This window comes from Mugil cephalus, chromosome 19 (assembly GCF_022458985.1).
Source record: "Mugil cephalus isolate CIBA_MC_2020 chromosome 19, CIBA_Mcephalus_1.1, whole genome shotgun sequence".
Classification (NCBI taxonomy): Eukaryota; Metazoa; Chordata; class Actinopteri; order Mugiliformes; family Mugilidae; genus Mugil; species Mugil cephalus.
In genome coordinates this window covers 11,641,205-11,662,252 of record NC_061788.1, presented here as the reverse complement: position 1 = coordinate 11,662,252, position 21,048 = coordinate 11,641,205, and the positions used below count along the sequence as shown (strand labels likewise).

At 41.0% G+C, this 21,048-nt stretch overlaps 2 protein-coding genes across 3 annotated transcripts; both read left to right on the top strand.

The window, feature by feature from the left end:
* The first annotated feature begins 2,213 nt into the window (after window positions 1–2,213).
* myo1hb (myosin IHb) lies at window positions 2,214–12,362 on the top strand. 2 transcript variants are annotated; one of them, XM_047570405.1, is made up of 32 exons: window positions 2,214–2,250; window positions 3,000–3,161; window positions 3,544–3,659; window positions 4,445–4,643; window positions 4,738–4,818; window positions 4,894–5,073; window positions 5,157–5,255; window positions 5,354–5,467; window positions 5,571–5,642; window positions 5,737–5,856; window positions 6,141–6,208; window positions 6,298–6,403; window positions 6,511–6,591; window positions 6,677–6,768; window positions 6,851–6,945; window positions 7,165–7,211; window positions 7,282–7,362; window positions 7,458–7,563; window positions 7,674–7,791; window positions 7,940–8,053; window positions 8,127–8,203; window positions 8,291–8,359; window positions 8,489–8,573; window positions 8,691–8,853; window positions 8,942–9,025; window positions 10,250–10,343; window positions 10,583–10,632; window positions 10,725–10,860; window positions 10,985–11,055; window positions 11,503–11,600; window positions 11,708–11,807; window positions 11,884–12,362. In XM_047570405.1, exons 2-32 carry the CDS (start codon window positions 3,036–3,038, stop codon window positions 11,908–11,910), a joined length of 3,069 nt encoding a protein of 1,022 aa, XP_047426361.1. In that variant the 5' UTR covers window positions 2,214–2,250; window positions 3,000–3,035; the 3' UTR covers window positions 11,911–12,362. The 2 variants fall into 2 exon arrangements, with proteins under 2 accessions (XP_047426361.1, XP_047426359.1); XM_047570403.1 differs by having other exon boundaries at window positions 10,577–10,632.
* Window positions 12,363–12,761: 399 nt separating this feature from the next.
* LOC124996964 (sushi domain-containing protein 2-like) lies at window positions 12,762–20,329 on the top strand. Its single transcript, XM_047570406.1, has 16 exons — window positions 12,762–12,917; window positions 13,332–13,530; window positions 13,697–13,848; window positions 13,952–14,119; window positions 14,205–14,379; window positions 14,462–14,663; window positions 16,065–16,150; window positions 16,449–16,717; window positions 16,801–16,935; window positions 17,057–17,212; window positions 17,323–17,571; window positions 17,697–17,880; window positions 17,979–18,073; window positions 18,151–18,330; window positions 19,609–19,705; window positions 19,822–20,329. Exons 1-16 carry the CDS (start codon window positions 12,854–12,856, stop codon window positions 19,856–19,858), a joined length of 2,448 nt encoding a protein of 815 aa, XP_047426362.1. The 5' UTR covers window positions 12,762–12,853; the 3' UTR covers window positions 19,859–20,329.
* The last annotated feature ends 719 nt before the right edge of the window (window positions 20,330–21,048 follow it).

Here is a 21,048-nt window from a genome sequence, read left to right as displayed (position 1 = left end):
GAATCGACTTTTATCAGTGAAATACCTGCGCTGACTTGAAGAGGCTCCACTATGGGAGAGCTCCTCGGCTACTAAAACTGCTATCCTGGGTGGCGTCCGCTCGGGTTATACACCTGTGGACTGAAGGTCAATGTTATTTGGACTCATCGGCATCATCACATAAGCCCGAATCAACCATGACGCACATGGCTTTGGAAGTAAAGCAGGTAAATGAGAAAAAACGAAACTTTGTGTGTCTAAAGTTGGCGTGCAGTTGCAGATTTCTAGATGAGGATTTTATATTTGCAGAAAAATGACACGACACAAGTGACATTTGGTGTCCGTCTCTCTGTAGTTAGTTACATTCGCTGGGTCTCTCCTGATAGATAGAGGCCACAGCACAAAAAACAGCAGCTTTAAAGCTGTACTGATCAATATATTTTAGATTTTCAATATATCACATGGCAATGTGTAATGTGCAAGTGTTACACGTGGTGATAAATCCAGAGAATTCTATCACAAAACGTCACATTTTAGTGGCTTTTAGCTCATTGTTTCCCTTCTTCTTTCCCTTCTTCACTGTTTTGATTCACTCTCACAGCTCTTTATGAGCTGCTGCTGCAGACAGCAATAATTCGTGTGTGTGTAAAAGCTTTGGCAAATCCTTCATAGACAGCACCAATCAGAAGACAGACAATGTTAGCAGCAACTAGCTGGTGAACAAAAGCAGAGCATTTAGCAGCTTAAGAGACAGATGTTCAGTTCAGTGGAGACTAAAATGCTGCAGGTCCAGTCGGATGAAAGTGGGTTTTCAACAAGATGTTGTCTATGTGTGCTTGGACTCATGTTGTGAGGACAGAAATTGTTGAGTTTGGCAGTGACAAGTAGTTATGCTAAGGGTAGGCGTCAAGAAAATACGATGGCAATGCAATATAAACAACGTGTTTCTGTGCATTCACCCAAATAAATTCTAATATTGCTACAGTTTCTCCCACGTGATGAAAATGGCGTAGTAGAGATATACGCCACTGACTTTCTGGGGTGAAAATATGTGAACATTAGCTCATTTTACTGCCTCCAAGGGACCAAAAAAGACAAGCGAAGGCAGCATATATAACATACTGAATGTAACATTCAGGGATGCAAACTTTTATCCAAGCGGTGCAATCAGCCGTTAGCTTGTCGCTGTGCGCTTTGCTGCAGCAGTACCAGCGGAGGAGGTGATCGGTGTGGTGGAGGCCTGTTGAAGGTCGGGTTTCTCTAGACACCTGGAGCCCCTTGAAAGTGTGTTGCCCTGGGCGATGTGTGGTGTCAGTCAGTGGCCCACGAGGAGTGCTATCTCTTTCAGGGAGCCTAACTGCCACTTTGTGGCTGCGTAACAGGATCCACACTGGATAGACGGGGGACAATGGAGCGCCCTCTCGCATGATGGTCTACGGGTCAGATAGACTTTCCTGTTCGAATGCGATGTTTGTATTTATATCCTTTACTGTGTTTTTTCCATTCCATTCAACGGTCTCTCCATTGTCTACATCATGCCAAGAAAGCCATTTTCTTACCCATGTGGCTCTTCGGTTTTTTAAAAAGTGTCCATCCGCTTATGTTAATTTCTTTATGTGACATGTGAGACATTTCCTGTGCACAACATACCCAAAGAATCACAGGCAGACAACAGCAGACCAGAGTGCATGAGACTGACCTTAGAGCTGAGAATGTTTCGTAAAACACTGATCTGAGAGAGACGAGGTCTGGGGTGAAATTATGAGCAATATCAGCTATGGGTTTGTTACTTCTACAGTCAATGTTTTGAAAAGTTTCACCTTCTGATAGAAGACCTCTCAAGCAACTCTTTTCTGTTTTTTTATTCATAGTAATTTAAAAAAGAAGATGAAGAGCTGAAGAATTGCCTTACAGGTTTTAGCCTTTCCCGAGCTCATTACACTCTTTGTGGATGATACTTTTGTTTTAAGAGAAATAAAATAACTCACATTTTGTACAGTAAAATATGATAAAGGGAAGAGATTTTTTTTTCTTACCAGACAGTGTATAATCTATGTACAAAGACAAAAAAAAAACACACACACACACAAAAACATACAGTATTTAGAGATTTCCTTTGTTGAATGCTTGCTACATTATTGATGGTTTCCTACTGAAGGAAGTAGAGTCTGTAATCTATCAGTGTTTCCTGTCTTCCCTTCAATAAAGCCAGATGTTCAGTTCAGAAAGGGTACTTGGGCAAACACACACACACAAGTCAGGAACTTCAGGGTAAGTGATGTTTTGCAGTTGTTCCTTCAAACTGTTGAATATTTTTAATGATTTCATGTTTAGATGTGACGTGCGGGATGTGAATTATTGGGTCACTAGAGCCACACAAGCCGCCGGACAATGAGCTGTCAGTGTCAGTTACTCTGACTTGGTGACAGGTCAACTTGGCAGCGATGGGAGCCAAACTACCGAAGCGTACGGCGATAATGGATGACTCTTTCATAGCACCGTAATTAAAGTGCATTGCATTGCTGATTGTTTTACCTGGCACAAATTCAGTCTCGTATTGAGCAGCTGAACATGTCGTGTGTTTACGCTTAATATAAGGAATGTAACTGCCTCGGAGTTTTAACTGATGCTTATATTTGTGCCAATTAATGCTAAAATCAGAAACAAAGAAAAGAAAAAAGGAAAGAAAGAAAGGGAGGGCAATGTAGGATGTTTGGTGTTCACTCTGTCCTTGTTGTGAACAAGATGGATGGCTCTTCAGAGAACACAGAAGCAGATTAGATAGCGACGGCTGAATTTAGATTTGTCGTGGCCATAGAGGATGTAGCCAAGGCCACTGGCTGGAAGTCCCTGATATTGGGACCAACAGACAGGAAATGAGTCGCCCAGTGGGAAATACAGTATATATACGTTGCCCAGAATTGTGGGTATTTTGTGTGCACCTGTACTTGATGGTTGACAACCTCAACAAAAGCACGTTATCTAGATTACATGATGTCTGGTTGTTCGTGCTCACACAGAGCCTGGAGGAGAGGTGTAACCAGATCCTCAGGAACATGGAGGCCTCCCTGACAGCCCGGGATCGCGTGGGCATCCAGGATTTTGTTCTCCTGGACGCCTACACAAGTGAGAGTGCCTTCCTGGACAACCTGAGGAAGCGCTTCCACGAGAATCTCATCTATGTGAGTCTTTCCTGTGTGGTGTCATTTTGGATAACCTGGCATTTTCTCTCACTCTAATTAAACATCATGCCCTCGACCTTCCACCTGCTAATGTCCTAATGTTGCCTTCTGCTGAATCTGGCATCTTGTGTTGCTGAAACAGCAGCTCCGGTGCTTTTCATTTGCAGAGTGAGCACTCCAAAGGTCAGCACTGTCCGCTGGGTCATGACAAGTGATTAACTAAACTTATTGCTTTTGATAAGGACCAAAATTACCCATCAGTGGGATGATACATGGACACCACATTGCTCGAAGCCTTCATTTAATGTTATGTAATGTTTAAGAAAAATGGCATCAAATGTAGAGGAGCATGATGAGTTCCTTTCCTTGTCTTTCTCTGCAGACTTACATCGGGACTCTCCTGGTGTCGGTCAACCCATATAAAGAGTTGGACATCTACAGCAAGAAGCAAATGGACACTTATATGGGAGTTAACTTCTTTGAGCTACCACCTCATATGTGAGACTGTTTTTAGTTTAATTATTTTGTTGTGTGTTAGCATTGATTTCTATGAGATTCATGCTCCCTGCTAACTTTAGGGATGTTAGACTCACTGGGTTGCTATGAAGTAGACATTTGGTCAGAATCACAATTACAATTGACAATTACTGGATGGAACGGCATGTCATTTGGTTCAGATTTTCATGGTTTCATGGTCCTTGCAGGATTGTTTACAATATCTTTAAAAGTGTGTTACCACATTGGTTTATAAAAAAAAATACTTTCAAATTCATACTGTTGGTTTATGTGCTAATTATCAAATGGATGCAGAGTAATAAGAGTGAGGTGACGTCTCCCAGAAATTCTCATTCCTGTTGCAGATATACTTAACTTTAAATTGTCCTCAGGTGTGGACAGTGGGATTATTTCATTATTGGTATTATAATAAAGTCACCAATGTGTGATAAAATATAAAACTGTTCATTTTAATACCTGGACATGGCTGTGCAAAGACAGATTTGGGACCAAAGAAGTCCCAGTATCCTCAAACATGCACTTGGTAAATAGCGACATTCTAGCTCGTTGCTATTGACGAAATTTGTTAAGTTTGCAGGCCATATCAAACTAGAAACATCAATAAGCATAAATACATTTCAACCCTTTTCTACCACTAGATAGCAGACTAAAGTGTCCACTTATGAGGACAAGAGGTTTAAATGTAGCAGAATAAGCTGCAATAAAACTTAATGTCCCCATATGAGGATGCGGGGTCTCAGGAGGTTAACCTACCACTCTAATTTCAGCTATGCGCTGGCAGACAACGTCTTCCGCACCATGCAGTCTGAGTTCAACAACCACTTCATCCTGATCTCGGGGGAGAGTGGGGCCGGGAAGACAGAGGCTTCCAAGAAAATCCTTCAGTTTTACGCCGTGAGCTGTCCAAGTACCAGACTCCTGAACAATGTCCGGGACAGACTGCTCCTCTCCAATCCAGTGCTTGAGGTCAGGGACATGGATATGTGTGACAAAGTTTCTGTCATGTAAGACCCCTGTTGGAGAAGAAGAACATGATTCTGTTTTGCTTAAAATCTTCCAGGCTTTCGGAAATGCCAAAACCCTTAAAAATGACAACTCAAGCCGTTTTGGGAAATACATGGACATCCAGTTTGACCACCAGGTAGAGTGAAACATTTTACATTTTATTGCTTAGTTTCACTCTAAGCACTGACTAGAGAGTACCACTCTACTTCAGGGCGGCGCAGTTGGTGGTCACATCCTCAGTTACCTGCTGGAGAAGTCTCGAGTCGTCCACCAGAACCACGGGGAGAGAAACTTCCACATATTCTACCAGTTGGTGGAAGGAGGAGACGAAGAACTGCTCCGCTGGCTCGGCCTTGAGAGGAACTGCAAACAGTACCGTTACCTGGTGCAGGTCAGCTGGACAATAATAATTAATCTGGTGCACGCAATAAACTGTTTGCTCAGATGTTTTTTTTTTTTTCTTTTTTCCTTCAGGGGGATTGTGCCAAAGTTAGCTCTATCAATGATAAAAGAGACTGGAAGACGGTGCAGAAAGCCCTCTCAGTCATAGAGTTCAATGAGAGCGATATTGAGGTGGGCAGAATAAAACCTTAATACACTAAGATTGATCAAATTTCAATACATATATATATACCACTGGTGATCCATCAATCATTTTCTCTTTAATGCAGCACCTGTTTGGAATTATTGCCAGCGTGCTCCACTTGGGAAATGTCAAGTTTGAAGCAGATGCTCGAGGATACGCCACTGTCACCAACAACCAGGAGATGCAGTGGGTGTCAAAGGTAACTTCCAAACATCTTGTCTGTTCTCATGTAACTCTCCGATGGATGACAAAGGTATATTTGTCGTTACAACGTCCAACTTTGCTTTGCCTTTGGTGTGCAGTTGCTGGGGATTCCTAGTCAGGTGTTACAACAGGGCTTGACCCACAGGAAGATTGAAGCCAAAGCAGAGGAGGTGATTTAATACATTCAAATTTAAAAAAATGTTTAAAATTGTTGATAATAGTATTAATATGCGACTAATAATCCACCCTGTTGCGTCATTGAAGGTGTTCAGCCCCTTCTCTGTGGACCATGCAGTATATGCCAGGGATGCACTTGCCAAAGCCATCTATGGCCGCACATTCAACTGGCTGGTCAACAAGATCAATGAGTCATTAGCTAACAAGGTGAGCACCAAAACAAACCACTCTTTTTCTCATTCTGTCTTCTATCCCTTGTGAAATGGAGAGCGAATCAGTCCGACATTATTGGAATAGTATAGGAAGCATTGATTTTTCTCATGAGCCTAAAAACCTTTGGGTTGATTTTGTCTCCACAATGTAATTTAAATGGTTTAGAGTATCAGCAAATGAGCCTATGAGAAAATATTTGTCTGTACACAGCTATCCCACAACTGGTCTAATCTATAGTAAGAACCTCAACTCGTACTATCACTGTATATTTTATGCAGGATTCCTCCAGGAAGACGGTGATCGGTTTGCTGGACATCTATGGTTTTGAGGTTTTCAGTGTGAACAGGTAAGACTGTGCACAGATTTGCTGATCCTTCAGCAACCAGAGTGTGAGAAAACAACTTTGATGCTGACAGCTCCTCTGATTTATTTCAGTTTCGAACAGTTTTGCATCAACTACTGCAACGAGAAGCTGCAGCAGCTTTTCATCCAGCTGACGCTCAAATCAGAGCAGGAGGAGTACGAGACGGAAGGAATTGAAGTAATAGCCCTATCGTTCAGTCCATCTGCTTGACATTTGTGCAACTATAACATAAATTTAGTTCATTAAAATTACAGCAACATAATCCACTATTATGATTCTCTCAGTGGGAACCAGTGCCATATTTCAACAACAAGATAATCTGTGATCTGGTGGAGGAGAAATTCAGGGGAATCATCTCGTTATTGGTAACTATGCTAATGCTAATGCTAACGTGCGTCCTGTAGAAACACACTATACATCATAATGATTCTTGATGATCTTCTCATATAGGATGAGGAGTGTTTACGCCCTGGAGAGGCCACAGATCTCACATTCCTGGAAAAGATGGAGGAAAAGATCGGTGGTCATCCTCACTTTGTTTCGTGAGTTTTAATGCTTCGGCTTCACATCATCACATCCTAATAAATAGCATAATAATCCACACTAATGTTACCCTTCCTTTAGACACAAACTTGCAGACCAAAAGACAAGGAAAACACTGGAAAGAGGAGACTTCCGCCTCTTGCATTATGCTGGAGAGGTGACATACTGTGTTGTTGGTAAGAGATAAGATGCATATACCAATAATTTCTTTCTCAACTAGACTGAGATTTCTCAAAGGTGTTTCACTACTTTCTTCCCATACTTTAAGTATATACAGTAACATTACACACCTGGCCATATCAAACGCACCAAGGCTGTTACTTAGCATACTGACCTGAGCATTGTTTTATATGAAGGCATATACATATGCTTCTCTTTGTTCTTTGTACTTTCAGGATTTTTGGACAAAAACAATGATCTTTTGTATCGAAATGGGAAAGAGGTAATTTTTTTATTATTTATTTCTGCTGTATTTTACCCATGACCACCTGTAAATTTGTTGTCTCCTTTAGGTCATGAGACAGTCCAAGAATGCCATCATCAAACTTTGTTTTCCTTCTACTGAACCGGATAGCAAGAAGAGACCTGAAACTGTAAGAAACAACTCAGATGATGAAGCTCAGTAACTCTCTGACTTTATTCTACGGTGCTCCTATACCTGCTGTTTTTTTTTCCTGTGACTCCTCAGGTGGTGACCCAGTTTAAGAGTAGCCTGGTGGGCTTGACCGAGATCCTAATGTCCAAGGAGCCGTGGTATGTTCGCTGCATTAAACCCAATGAAGCCAAGCAGCCAGGTGAGGCCTTGCGTCCCAAAAAGCCAAGCTCACACTTTACACAGCTTAATTACAAGCAGCCAGCGCAAGAGGTCAAACGATACTGCTTTATGTTGTCGTGTCTCTTGCAGGACACTTTGACGATGTGTTGGTGCGGCATCAGGTGAAGTACCTCGGGCTGATGGAGCACCTGAGGGTCAGACGTGCCGGGTTTGCTTACCGTCGCAAATACGAGATCTTTCTCCAGAGGTAGCTTAGCACACTTTCCCTGCTCCAGCTTGATGCATATTAAGTTACTCTTCTCTCAGGGGACCTTTAGCGCGCTCTTTTTTTTCTTTCTTTTTTTTTTCTGTTTCTACCTCCCCTGCTACTACTGTTCTTCTTCTTCTGTGCCCAGGTATAAGCCTCTGTGTCCAGACACCTGGCCCAACTGGAAAGGTACTGCAGCAGAGGGCGTGCTGTGCCTGATTAAACACCTGGGCTATAAACGCGATGAGTACAAGATGGGCAGGTAGGCAAATGTTAGCAGACAGGTGCTGACTCATGAAGAAAACCCTGACGTTTATCCTGCTCTTCATCTCAAGGACAAAAATTTTCATCCGACACCCGAGAACTCTGTTTGCAACGGAAGATGCGTTTCAGGTCTGCAAGCATAAGCTAGGTAAGAAATGGCTATGAGATCACAACACTACAGTAAACACCAAAACCTCTTCTTATAATTAAATTGTTTAAATTGCCTTTGTTGCAGCAACGGCAATTCAGGCCAAGTATAAAGGCTACAGGGTGAAGGGAGACTACCAGAAACAGAAAGAGGCAGGTGAGTGATGAAATGGCAAGACATTCGGTCATGAGCAAGAAATAAATCTTCTGTCATGACACAACATCTTTTAATTAAACAAGTATTAGTAAAACAAATAAATGCATTTATGTTACCATGTCAAACTAGCCACCAAGATTGAGACCTGCTGGAGAGGACTGATGGCTAGGAAGGAACGTGAGAAGAGGGAATGGGCTGTTAAGGTCATCAAGAAGTAAGTTAACAGATATACAGATTAGTCTGAGGATGTGATGTGACGGAAACAGAGAGCAATCAAGCTGTTTTACAGAGCTGAATATTGTGTGGTTACCTGATTATTAATCTGCTCTAGGTTCATCAAAGGTTTCATAACCAGAAATCAGCCAGCGTGCATTGACAACACTGAGTATCTGGCCTACGTGAGGCAGAACTACCTCACGCGGCTGAGGGAAAAACTTCCGAAGACGATCCTGGAGAAAGACTCTTGGCTCACCCCTCCTCCTATAATGCAGGAGGTGAGAGTTGGATTTGTGTTTACACACTGCGATAGTTGTAAAAAAAAAAAAAGGTGTAAAGCATGGAAAACTGCTCCATGTTTTGTAGTTTTCCAAGCTCCTGAAGAAGATCTACATCCGCTACATGGTCCGGAAGTACGTCAGAGCAATCACGCCCCAGAGGAAAGCACAGGTAAAACCTTTCATCTTTTGGCCGCAATATGAAAAACGAGGGGAGTATTTCCCGTCAATATTTAAAATAAGGTCTCATCTTCCTTCATTAGTGCAGGATTTTACATCACTCCTATTTTATTTTATTTTATTTTATTTTATACATGTACAATGTATAGACATTTATCAACCAAGAGCAATCATGAAGTTCTGTTTGACACCATTGGTAACATTATTATCGCTCCTGTATTTTCAAATAAAGACTGTGGCGACTGTGGTTTCTTTCTTTGTCAGTAAAAGAAAGAGATGTCAGGGGTAAAATCATCCTCTCCTCTACCTAACTTTGAAATATGAACTTCTATTTCCTCTTTCCTTCTTACTCAAGACCTCTATATACCTACTTCACTATTCATAAATGTACTTCTATTGAGCCATGCCTGATCTTTACCATAAAAAATTCCTCTTAAGCCTTGGATGGCTGTTTCAGGGAGCACTGACATGAACACTTACTGTAATCCATATCAGAGTTGTTCCTTTTTTTTAGATGGTCTTAAATCAGTACTCTTTCTCGTGGTGTGCCCCATGGATCTGTTCTGGGGCCTATACACATTTCTATGTATTAGCTTTGTTTAAGCCATATTCTTTTCAGATTTACCAAAGGTCTTTCCTTCCACTGTTGTGCTGATGATATTAAGTTGTATATTCCTTCTAAGCTTGACAAGAGAAACTGCTATACATATATTGTCTGACTAGCACGGAAGGCAAACAATGTTTTACGTTTCAATGTGAGAAATTATCTGGCTTTGTTGGTTAGATTACTACAATTCAGTTTTTATCTGCATCAAGAACACAACTTAAAGACTCCTGACCGGGTCTGACAGGACACATATCTTATCATTTTTGCTCCATGTCTAGGATTCAAGGCTCCTGAGTATATCTCTGACCTGCTCATCCTAATGTAACCAGTTTATCACAAAGTTCTTTTGACAAGGGTGTACTGGTTGTCCTTTACAATCCTTAACAAAAGGACAGTTGTCCTGATTAAGCCTTCAATCTTCTGGCAGCATCACTGGAAGGGTCTGTCTCTAGATGCACAGTAATATTGTGTGTGTTTTTGTTGTTGTTCTATTTCTCATTTATTGTTGTGGTCTGAACTTTTTTTTTAAAAAAATGAATATAGCTCTAAGAAGAAAACACTTTTTCAAATTTCCTTAATGAAATATAAATGAATTTGTTGTGTTTCCAGCTTCTCTTGAAGGTACAGACGAGCTCCATGTTCAAAGGGAAAAAAGAAAACTACCCCTTGAGTGTGTGCAGACCATTCGCAGACACCAGGATTAGTAAGACCACAGCTCTATTTTTCTATATGAAGTGTAATTACAGGCATTTAGGCAGTTTGTACTGCAGTATTTCTTGTGATTCTGTATGCACAACAGAACCACGACAACATAGTTGCCATTTCATGTTTTCCTGCCAGTCCTCCATCATTTCATCATCATTTGTATTTGGCGTCATTATTGTTTTCATAGAGATGTTTAATCCTGTCATTGATTCTCGATACTTTTTGTTCAAGTTACAGATGACATAAACATCAAAGTGCTTCAGCTAATTCAACATGAGCTCATCAAGGTAAAATAACATTAGATTTTACTTTGCGTCTCTGTATTTTCTTTCTTTTTCTTTTTTTCATATTCCCTGATCTTTCTGCCTGTCCTTTACAGTACAGTGTGCCAGTGGTGAAGTACGACAGGAACGGGTTCAGGCCTCGTCTGCGGCAGCTCGTCTTCACCCAGAAAGCCGCCTACCTGATCGAGGAAGCCAAGATCAAGCAGCGGATAGATTACAGCTCTCTGAAAGGTAACGAGCGAGACGCTTAGACAAAGTCTCCAGGGAGAGCTTTACATGCGGACGCTTGAAACAACACACGTCAAGTGGCTTTCGTTGTTTTGTTCATTGTATTTATTAATTATTTTTTTTGTAGGTGTGTCGGTCAGCAACCTGAGTGACAACTTCCTGATCCTTCATGTTACATGTGAAGATATCAAACAAAAGGTAAATCCGTTAAGACACACATGTTTTTAGACACTTGCAAATATTAAAACTGCTTTTACATTAGATTATATCACAATAACACAATCCGTGGATCATATTTACATCTTTATAGCTTTTTTCTCTGGGTACATGAATCTGCAAAGGCAAGAAATACGTCTTTTATGCTCATTTAAACTGACAACATAACATTCACTTTGACCATCTTCTGCAAAGAAGAGGTGAGACTGAGAGGAACATGCAACAAAGCATAGATCTGTCACTAGGACTGATGTGGTTCATTGCGAATTTGAAATGATATGACACGACAAGGGCAATCAAGTTATTAATATAAGATTAAAAACATGTTTTTAATACGTGTATGTGTAAAATAAAAAATTATATATCTCTGTAGTGGAGATCTTAAATGTGAAACATGATCCAAAGGCCTGAAAACATGTGTTTGTTCAGGGGGATCTGGTCCTGCAGTGCGACTACCTGTTTGAGGCCTTGACCAAGCTGAGTATTATTGCTAACAAGCAGAACTCCATCAAAGTGGTCCAGGGGAGGTACGGAATCTGGATTATATGTGGCAATGTGTGGATATGAATCGCATGTAGTTAAAAAAGTATAACTGATCCCAGTTGAATAAAGGAATTTTATTTGTTATGTGCAGTGTGAGATTTGACATCCAGCCTGGAAGAGAAGGGTTTGTTGACTTCAAAAGTGGCCAGGAGTCCATGGTGTACAGGGCGAGGAACGGCCATTTGATGGTGGTGAGTCTGGAGTTCAGACAATATTATTTTACTCCTGCGGGAAAGAGAGACTGACAAAGGTCCTTGGGTTTTACAGGAATCGACGAGAACCAAGTCGAGATGAAAATGCCACCGTCGGGGGATAATGGTGCTCCTCTCAGTCTCAGAGTCTCGAACCACCTTGTAATCATGCTCAGTGGCTATTGTTAATAACACGTGTTTCATGTCAGCCGATTTTTATTTTTGCATCTTTGGAACAATTCCACACATCAAAGTATATGCTATTATCACACGCAGCTACTGCCAATACCTTAGTCATAGAGAGCGTAAAACGCAGCAGAGCCTTGCCAGGATATCACAGGCTCTGATGGCTTCAGTCATCTGTATGTGAACAAACTGATTCATGGACGCATTACTGAAAACAGAAGCACTTGTTGTCATTTTATGTAATGAAACACTCCGTAGAAGATAAGAACACAGAAAATGAACACACTGTATGCGCGTGAAGCCACGACTGAAACATTTATAATACCTCACCCATGTTGTACCTTTATATTAAAACATGCTGAACTATAATGAACTGTGAGTGTAGGTCTTTTGGAAGTGCAAACACATCACAAAACACATCAGCAGGATGCTTGTCAGCTTATTGTGATGATTTGATTCTCCAGGTAGCAGCTCCCTCTGCTGGACTACTCTGGCAGTTATATAAAGTTTATCATTTTATATCACCTTCAAGACAAATATACAACACAAATAACATGTTTGATTATCATATGTGTGTCTTGATAAGTTGTACTTTTATCTAAATATAATAATAAATAATCGGGAGCCTAGCCACGTTACCGCCAGTAATCAAAATCCTATCAAGCTGATAACAAATGATTTTGAGCTGACTGAAGTGGGAGGTGGTTACGGGTTGTCATGTGAAGATACAGCTGCAAATGTCATCCTGTGGTTGATGATTAAACACGTGTTTGCAAATGAGTATAGTCTAAGGTCCAAGGTTTAGGGAGTTGCTGAGGATATCTGAGTGCAGCGGACTCAGCTGACAGTTTGACACTGACATGATGGGAAGGCTCACGGTGACGGCGCTGGTCCTCCTGGTTCTCTGCATCTGCAAGACATTAGGTAAGTGCAAGGGTTTTGTACATAGTCTTGATAAAATATAAGAAATGTGATTAACATTAAGTGTTAATACATTAGCTGTTTAGGGACAGAGAATATTTTAATTGAAATTTAAATTTAGGCAGTTATAACAGAAATTATAAATGTTAAAACATATGTAAACAAAAAATAATACTTTTAAAATAAACATATAATGTGAAAGTCTCTTTACATGTTTCAAATCAATAAAAAAGCAAAAACGTTTTTAATATAATAATTAGCCAAACAAACATCTGCATCATTAAATGTGGATTTAATTAATGTGTTATCATACTTACTCTATATACTATAGATAAAACTATATGTATATTTTTAAGATGTTGACTTAATATGACTCCAGACTTAAAGGGCTTAAAATTTATTTCCTTTTTTGAACAGGACAGTCCTGTGAAGGGAACTGTGGGAATGCATTAGCCTTGTGTTCATGCCACACAACATGTGGGTCTCTGAAAAACTGCTGCAGTGACTACAAAGAGTACTGCGTGGATTTCTTGCCGCACTCCGGTTCAATTTTCGGCGGGACAGACTTTCTCATCTTAAATGCAAAATTCGGTAACAATTCACAGATTGTTTGCAGGTAAGACATTGTTTTACACATTTGTGATCCTGAACCTGCTATGGTTTAACTAAATGGTTAAAGAGGTTTCAACTAACGTTGAAACTTTGAGTTGAAAGTTCGTAGATGGAACACGAGCTGACGCTTTCTTTTTGCAGTTTACCATTTCTTTCTCTTATAATGGCAGGTTCGATGATCGTATAAATACTGTGGGGTATGTGGATGAAAAGAGCAGAGGCCACTGTATCTCCCCAACGTTATATGAAACGGGATGGATTCCTGTGAGCATATCCTCAGACAATGGCACCACTTTTCGTCAGGTTGGAGCCTGGCTTTCAGGTACATCGCTTTGAAAGTCTTCCTCAAATTCTTGAAACACTGTGTTTTCTGTCTGAAGGTGGAATTTATCTCTGATTTATTTTATTTGCACGTGCTGCTGCAGTACACACCGGCAAGTTATCGTCTCGTTTCAAGGCGATTCTAAACAACTCAACAAAGTGGCAGTACTACGGCACGCCTGGTGTCGGAGGCAATCTTGAAGTGAAATGGAATACCTCTTTGGTCAGAGGAGAAAGGGTCAATATAGAGCTCTGGGGATACAGTGAGACAGGTTGGTGAAAACATATATACACTACAGGTTGTATCACTTTAATGATTGGAGAAAACACTGAATTTTATCAAATGTTTCTCTGTAGGACAGTCCTACACAGACTCCTGGCGGGGCGAGTGGCAGTATCTATACTCACTTGGAAAGGATCAACCCAACAGCGGCTCCTTCACCTTTTTGCCCAAACCAGCAGAGAACGGCTTCTCAAACTGGGAGCTCGGCTCTGTGCGCATTAGCGCCAGCTCCCACCCCGACGGCATGTGGTATGTACAAGCACGAAAGGTCGCCACGTGTCACAAAATTCATCGCCTTAACAGCTGCATATCGGTTACGTGTATCACTTAGGAACGTCCAAGCGGCGTGGACCGAGGATCACGCTCTGGCCTGGCATCTGGAGGAGAAGTTCAGGCAGGACTCAGTTGCTTGGGCCGTGGACAAATGTGTAAAATGGGACGAGCTGGAAAATAAGCTGCCCAACTTCCTCAGTGAGATCATCGACTGCCCCTGCACCCTGGCTCAAGCGAGGGCAGACACGGGGAGGTTTCACGTAAGTGTGAAGAGTACGACATTTAGATTTGGCTGCGCTCACTTGCTATGTCATTGCAGAAAATACACGTAGTTATTCTCACACAGTCGCCCAGTGGATGAGAAGAATTTAGATGTAAGGCATGCCAAAGTGTGGCCTGTACACGTGGCCTGATGCACAGTTGCACACATATTGTACAATTACATCACAGTTTAATTACTTCAACAAAAGCATAAACAGACGTTCAGCAACAACAACTGTGTGAAGTAATATGTCTCAAAAGAACTGAACAGAGAGGTCATCCCAGTATTGGAATTTTATTGTATGTGCTAGATAAGCACGTGCAATTGTTTTATGAGTTTATACTGTGTGCTGCTGAAGGCTTTTCAAAATGCTTGATGCTTATCAGTTCAAAGTCAAAAAAATGTAATGACAGCACGTTTCAGCAGATGTGATATTCACCGTTGGATCATTTATAATTAAGGTTATGTAAAGCTTAAGTTCCTGGTGAGTGAGTTGTCGATGAGCAAACTGGATGTGATGATCATTCACATTGAAACTACATATATAACATGACAGTTAAAAAAAAAATGTAAAAAAATATTTAATGAGATTTAATGGTCCGTGTATGTTCTGGTCATTGAATTTTCCATTCAGAAAAGGATCTTTTTTTAAAAAAAATCGTTACGCGCCTGTTTTTTCATATTGTGCGACCGGAAGTTGTTTTTTTTCAAAGTAAGAGCACGTATGAGGACGGCTCTGCGTAACAGAAATTGATGAACATGGATCAACACGTTATTTTTCGAAACAATAAAAGAGTAAGTCTCGTGGAAGACGACATGCCTGCAGAAAAACTAAGCTGTATATTTCTGGGAAAAGCTAGAAATAACTACACACAATCAGTGAATAGTAGCTACTAGCTAACATTACTCTGATATGACACTCAGATATTTCTGCAGATGACAAGCCTCGTTTTGCCATGTCAAGAATTACGTCAGAGTATGGTTTCAAAGACATTTTAGCCTAGATCAGGGAAACCACAGATAGAAGTCATATTTGGGCGCTTTTGCCATAAACACAATACCGTCTTCATACTTGCTCTTACTTTGAAAACGGTAACTTCCGGTTACACAATATGAAACGTTTCTGTCTTCTAACGATTTTATTTTTTATTTTTAGAAACAGAAAATTTAAAGTAGACCAGTTTTAATCGCGTTGTTTATCCATTCTCAACCCTGAAAAGAAAAACGCTCATTTTAAGTTTTTTTTTTTTTTTTTTTTAATATCCTTCTCTGAATGTAAAATCTAAATAAACCAAAATAAACACGGACCTTTAATAACCCATGAAACGCCTAGGCTGCATCTAAGAGTTGGCACTGCTGCAGTGAACGGATTAAAGACACTGTGTCTCTCTCTCCTCAGACGGACTATGGCTGTGACATAGAGAAAGGCAGTGTGTGCACGTACCACCCTGGGAGCGTTCACTGTGTGAGGGCTATACAAGCCAGGTGAGTCCTGCTGTCATTGTTAGGCCTCCTCACAACAGCCAGGCAAAGTTTTTATTTGCCCTATAAAGCAAATCTACTAAAAAAAAAACAAAAAAACAAAAAACTACTCAGTTGATTGCTAATGTACGGGATGTAAATAATAGTTGGATTTGGGACTGAACATCTGCAAAACATATCAGTCTTAAGGCTGATTAGATAATGTTAACACACAAACCACATGCACACGGTAAACATTCTGTCAGTCTGTCAGTCAGTGGTGTTATGCCTCGTTTTAACCTTTAACCTTATTTATCACCAGTCCCATGTATGCAGCAGGACAGCAGTGTTGCTACGACAGCACCGGTGCTCAGGTTCTGACAGCTGACTCCATTGGGGGTAGTACCCCAGACCGAGCACACGACTGGGGCTCGCCTCCCTACAAGAACCCCCCTCGAATCCCCGGATTTTCCCACTGGATCTATGACGTCCTCAGCTTCTACTACTGCTGCCTCTGGTCTGACAACTGTCACTACTACTTCAAACACCGGCCCTCCAGCGACTGCAGGCGTTACCAGCCACCCAACTCGGGTGAGCCTACCGTCATGGCAACCTGTGTTTCACATGTTTGCTGTCTTGATTTTGCAAGTCCTGATTTTTGACTATTGTTCCAGCCGTGGTATTCGGAGATCCCCACTTCATAACATTTGACAGCGTCAGCTACTCCTTCAACGGCAAAGGGGAGTACACTTTGTTGACCTCAGAGAAGAAAAAGCTGACAATCCAAGGCAGAACTGAACCAGTGAATGGTGAGATACCGAAGGCCACCGAGAAAAGAAAACATTTCCATAGCTGAAGTGCACACTTGGCATGAACTGTTACTTCGCTCCCCTTTTTTCTGCCTCACTGATCTGATTCTCTCACTTCTAGCCACAATAAAAGCAACAAAGTTGTCGGCTCTGGCCATGAGAGAAGCCTCTTCGGACATTATTGAGGTGCGGCTGGCCAGCGGTCACAATGGCCTGGAAGTGCTGCAGAATCAAAAAACCCTCTCCTTCTCAGAGCAGATCTGGATGGACTTGCACGGTGAGACGCTGCTTGATCTGAATACTGAGATGTAGAGAAGTTATGGAAAATGTTTTTTTGTTTTTTTGATGATGATGATGATAAAAGTGTCTTAACCAAATATCTTCTAGGTGTGTTCGTGTTTTCTCCGACCTCCGCTAACGTGACCGTGATGTTCCCCTCCGGAGCCGGGGTGGAAGTGCGGAGAAGGGGGGAAACCATGACGACCACCGTCCTCCTGCCAGACGACTTCAAAGACTCAACTCTCGGGCTGCTGGGAAAGATGAATGGCGACGCCAAAGACGACCTCGCTTTTAGCGACGGTCAGCTCGTGCAGGACCACAGCGATCCGGACGAGCTGTTCCGCTTCGGGGCAAGCTGTAAGAGATTATTCAAATTTCATACAACACTCACTGCTTTACTGTGTGTCAAAGAGAAGCCTGTAACGTATTTCTGTTCCATGCAACAGGCACATGAATGGTAAACTGTTGTTCTTGTCTTGCAGGGGCTGTATCCAACCAGTCGGCCCTGTTCACATACGATTCGAAATACCTTTTAGACACATATTTCCATGCTCCCAGACATGATGCCAGTTTTATTCCAGTGTTTTCTACCCCTGAGAGTGCAGATGATCCTCTGAACAATCAGGCAGCAGAGATTTGCACCGGAGAGGGCTCTCAGTTCTGTAGGTATGTACATATTATGGTAAGCGTAGAATACATATTCACCCATGTAGGGGACTAAATATCATAACTGTCTTCTGTTCATTGTTGCCTCTGTACTACAGGTATGATATCCTGGTAGGTCGCAGCCCAGCTATGGGAAATGCAACCAGAATCTCTTTCCAGAGTCACATTTCACTCGTATCTGATCTAAAGCCAGGTAAAATGTTCAACCGACAACATTTCCAGTGATTATTGTGCACAACATGTTTTCACAACTTTCACTGTTGTGCGCAGTGATAACCTGCGGGTGGCTTCCACCACCAAACAATGGGAAAAGACACGGGACCACGTATCTACAGGGAGCTACGGTGCGGTTTACCTGCGACGAGGGCTACTCTCTCCAAGGATCAGCTGAGCGGACGTGCCAGGGCAGCGGCCAGTGGACCGGAGAAGAGACAACCTGCGTGGTTTCTAGTACGACAACACGATGAAATCAATAAACATGTTGATCTTCTCAAATCAACAAATCAGCGGTGGCAAATTTGTGTATGAGCATGCGTGTGAATGCGTGTGTCTGTGTGTGTGCATGATTTGATTCAACGAATCAGTTCTGAAGCATTGAAATGAATGTTATTTATAACTGTTTAGTTGAACGTGCACTTCTCAGATTGGGAAAAATGCATTTAACAAAGCTGCATAAACTGTTTCGTCACAATGAAACCCATTGAACCGCAGTATAAAAACTACAATAATATTATAATGAGAGGCACAATAACTAAATGTAAATATTCTACCTCAACTCATGTGCTTTTTTCTGCACCTACATTTGGTGCTTCTGAAAAACACTGCAACGGTTTTCGCTGTGACATTTTCCTATAAACTTTGAGTTTAGTTATTAAACCTCATAATGCCATGCTGAGGGTCACTCACTCAAACTTGCCACATGACTGTGTGAGGTTTATCGCATCCACCTTTTCCGTACAACGTACATGTATATGTGCACACCCAACATGTGAGCAGACACTGACGCCATAACTTTGTGTTAACTGAGGGAATGTGCAGAGGTTTATTACTCCCCAAAACCTATTTCAGTCAACAAACACGTTTTTTTTTTTTTATGGCAAATGAAGGATATATGCTCACTTTCTGTACGTCAAAGGTCCCCTTCTTTTTTTTCCTGTGTATAATCACTGTACTGAAAAAACCTTATCTATCGATTGACTGAATGGTGTCAGCCATCAGTCTGAAGGGGGCACTCTTCATCTGCATACCAAGATGAAAATGGAGTAGGATAAAAAAAGAAAAAAAAATCAAGGACTACATTTAAGCCATTCATTTTATGAATGTTTGCAACAAATTCCAACAAATAAAAAATATAATATATAATATAATATAAAAATCACTGGAATGCCAAGAGATTATGATTCATGGCCTGGGAGCTTTAAATGTGCCAGTCCTTGTTTTAGATGTATATAGTTTGTAAGTGATACATTTGACCTGCAGGTGGTGCTACAGGAAAAGTCAATTTATCACAAAGTATTAGATATATTTCAATCCGGACCAAATAGTAATATTGTCTGGGAAATAGGGTGCCATGATTATGTGGAATTCAGATGCCATGAATGAATTAATAACTATAAAGCATGTGATTAGAAGAAAAAAAAAGTAGGGTTTTTGTAAAAATAATTGTGTGCAACATTGTATTCACTTTATTGGGAGACTCTGTGTGATTCTATCACTGTAACATTTCAGGTAACATCGCAGGGATCGTGGCTGGTTCGGTCATTGGCGCCCTGGCACTGATCTTAATCATAACAACAATTGTGCTCCACTCCAAAAAGCAGAAAAGGTAACACGCATGGATTAATACTTGATTTTATTCATCTGAAAGATTAACACCAATCAATACCTTTAGAGGACATGTCAGTTAAATTACTTTTTCCTCTTTCTCTCTTTCAACTTCAGGAAACAGCGTAAAGAGGGAGAAAGTGAAGCCTTCTAATGCTCGCAGGAATCCTTAACGCATTCATATTTTCATCTACTGTAAAATGACTGTATAGAAAAAATAGAAAATCTAAAACAATCATATTTAAATATCAGATTTCTTACACACATATTGCCTACTCCAGACAGAAGATACAAACAATATGTTTTTACTTTGACCGCAGACCTTGTAGATTACACCCACGCACAATTATAACATGTGGTCGAGCAAAGTTCTCAGCATGGTTAAACAGTAACTACATACAACACATAGTGTGGACAAAAAAGTGTGTAGCACTCAGTGCTGTATTTTCAATTTTAACTGTGTTATGGGTTTATTAGTTCATAAACTTTGTTGTTCCAGCGCTCCGTGTAAAAATGACTGTATGCCTCATTCAGTAATAAGCTAAATGATAAAACTCCAACAAAGTACTACTGTACTCACTGTGTAAACACTCCACTTTGTTAAATAAAATGACTCTGTACTATGTCTTAATTGTATTGCTATGAGATTGCTATTCTGAAATTTTTTGGGCATCTACGTTTCTTCAAATACAGCTGCAAAATATAGATTAGTCCTCTTCGTCTCCTTCAAATACCCCTGGGTTGCTTTCATGGTACGTTTTGTGTCACTATTCAACTACCCGTCACCATGAACTTCCGAACTCTGCTTCTAGAACAGCTGCTTCTCTCTCCAATCATATCGACAATCAACACTGTTGAACATAGTGACCCTGGAAGCTACACATGCTCCTTCATTTCTGCCCCTTTTAACCTCCTGAGACCCGGCGTTGGTTTGATATGACATGCAAATTTAACAAATTCATAAGTGCCTGTTTGAGGACATTTGGATTCCATCATTTGCAATATGCTTTTGCATTAAAGCAGTTGTATATATTGGTACACACTGGGGACTTAAATTGTAATATACAGTGAAAGAATCCCTGCGTCCACATAATTGTTTTTCAAAAACTTCCCGTTCAAAGTTGATGCTTATTTTTTGTAGACCCCTTCATGGCCTATGTCACTGTGACGTCACGATGTTAACTGGAGGCCAAACAGAGGGAAGTTTGAGGTGAACAATGTGACAACGCACACACTTCATATCACTTAAGATTAATATGTAATGCATCATCAGATTCCATCTTGTCACAAGGTAATGCTAATGCTAACCGCAGGCTAGCAAAACGGTCAAAACAGGGGTGTCCA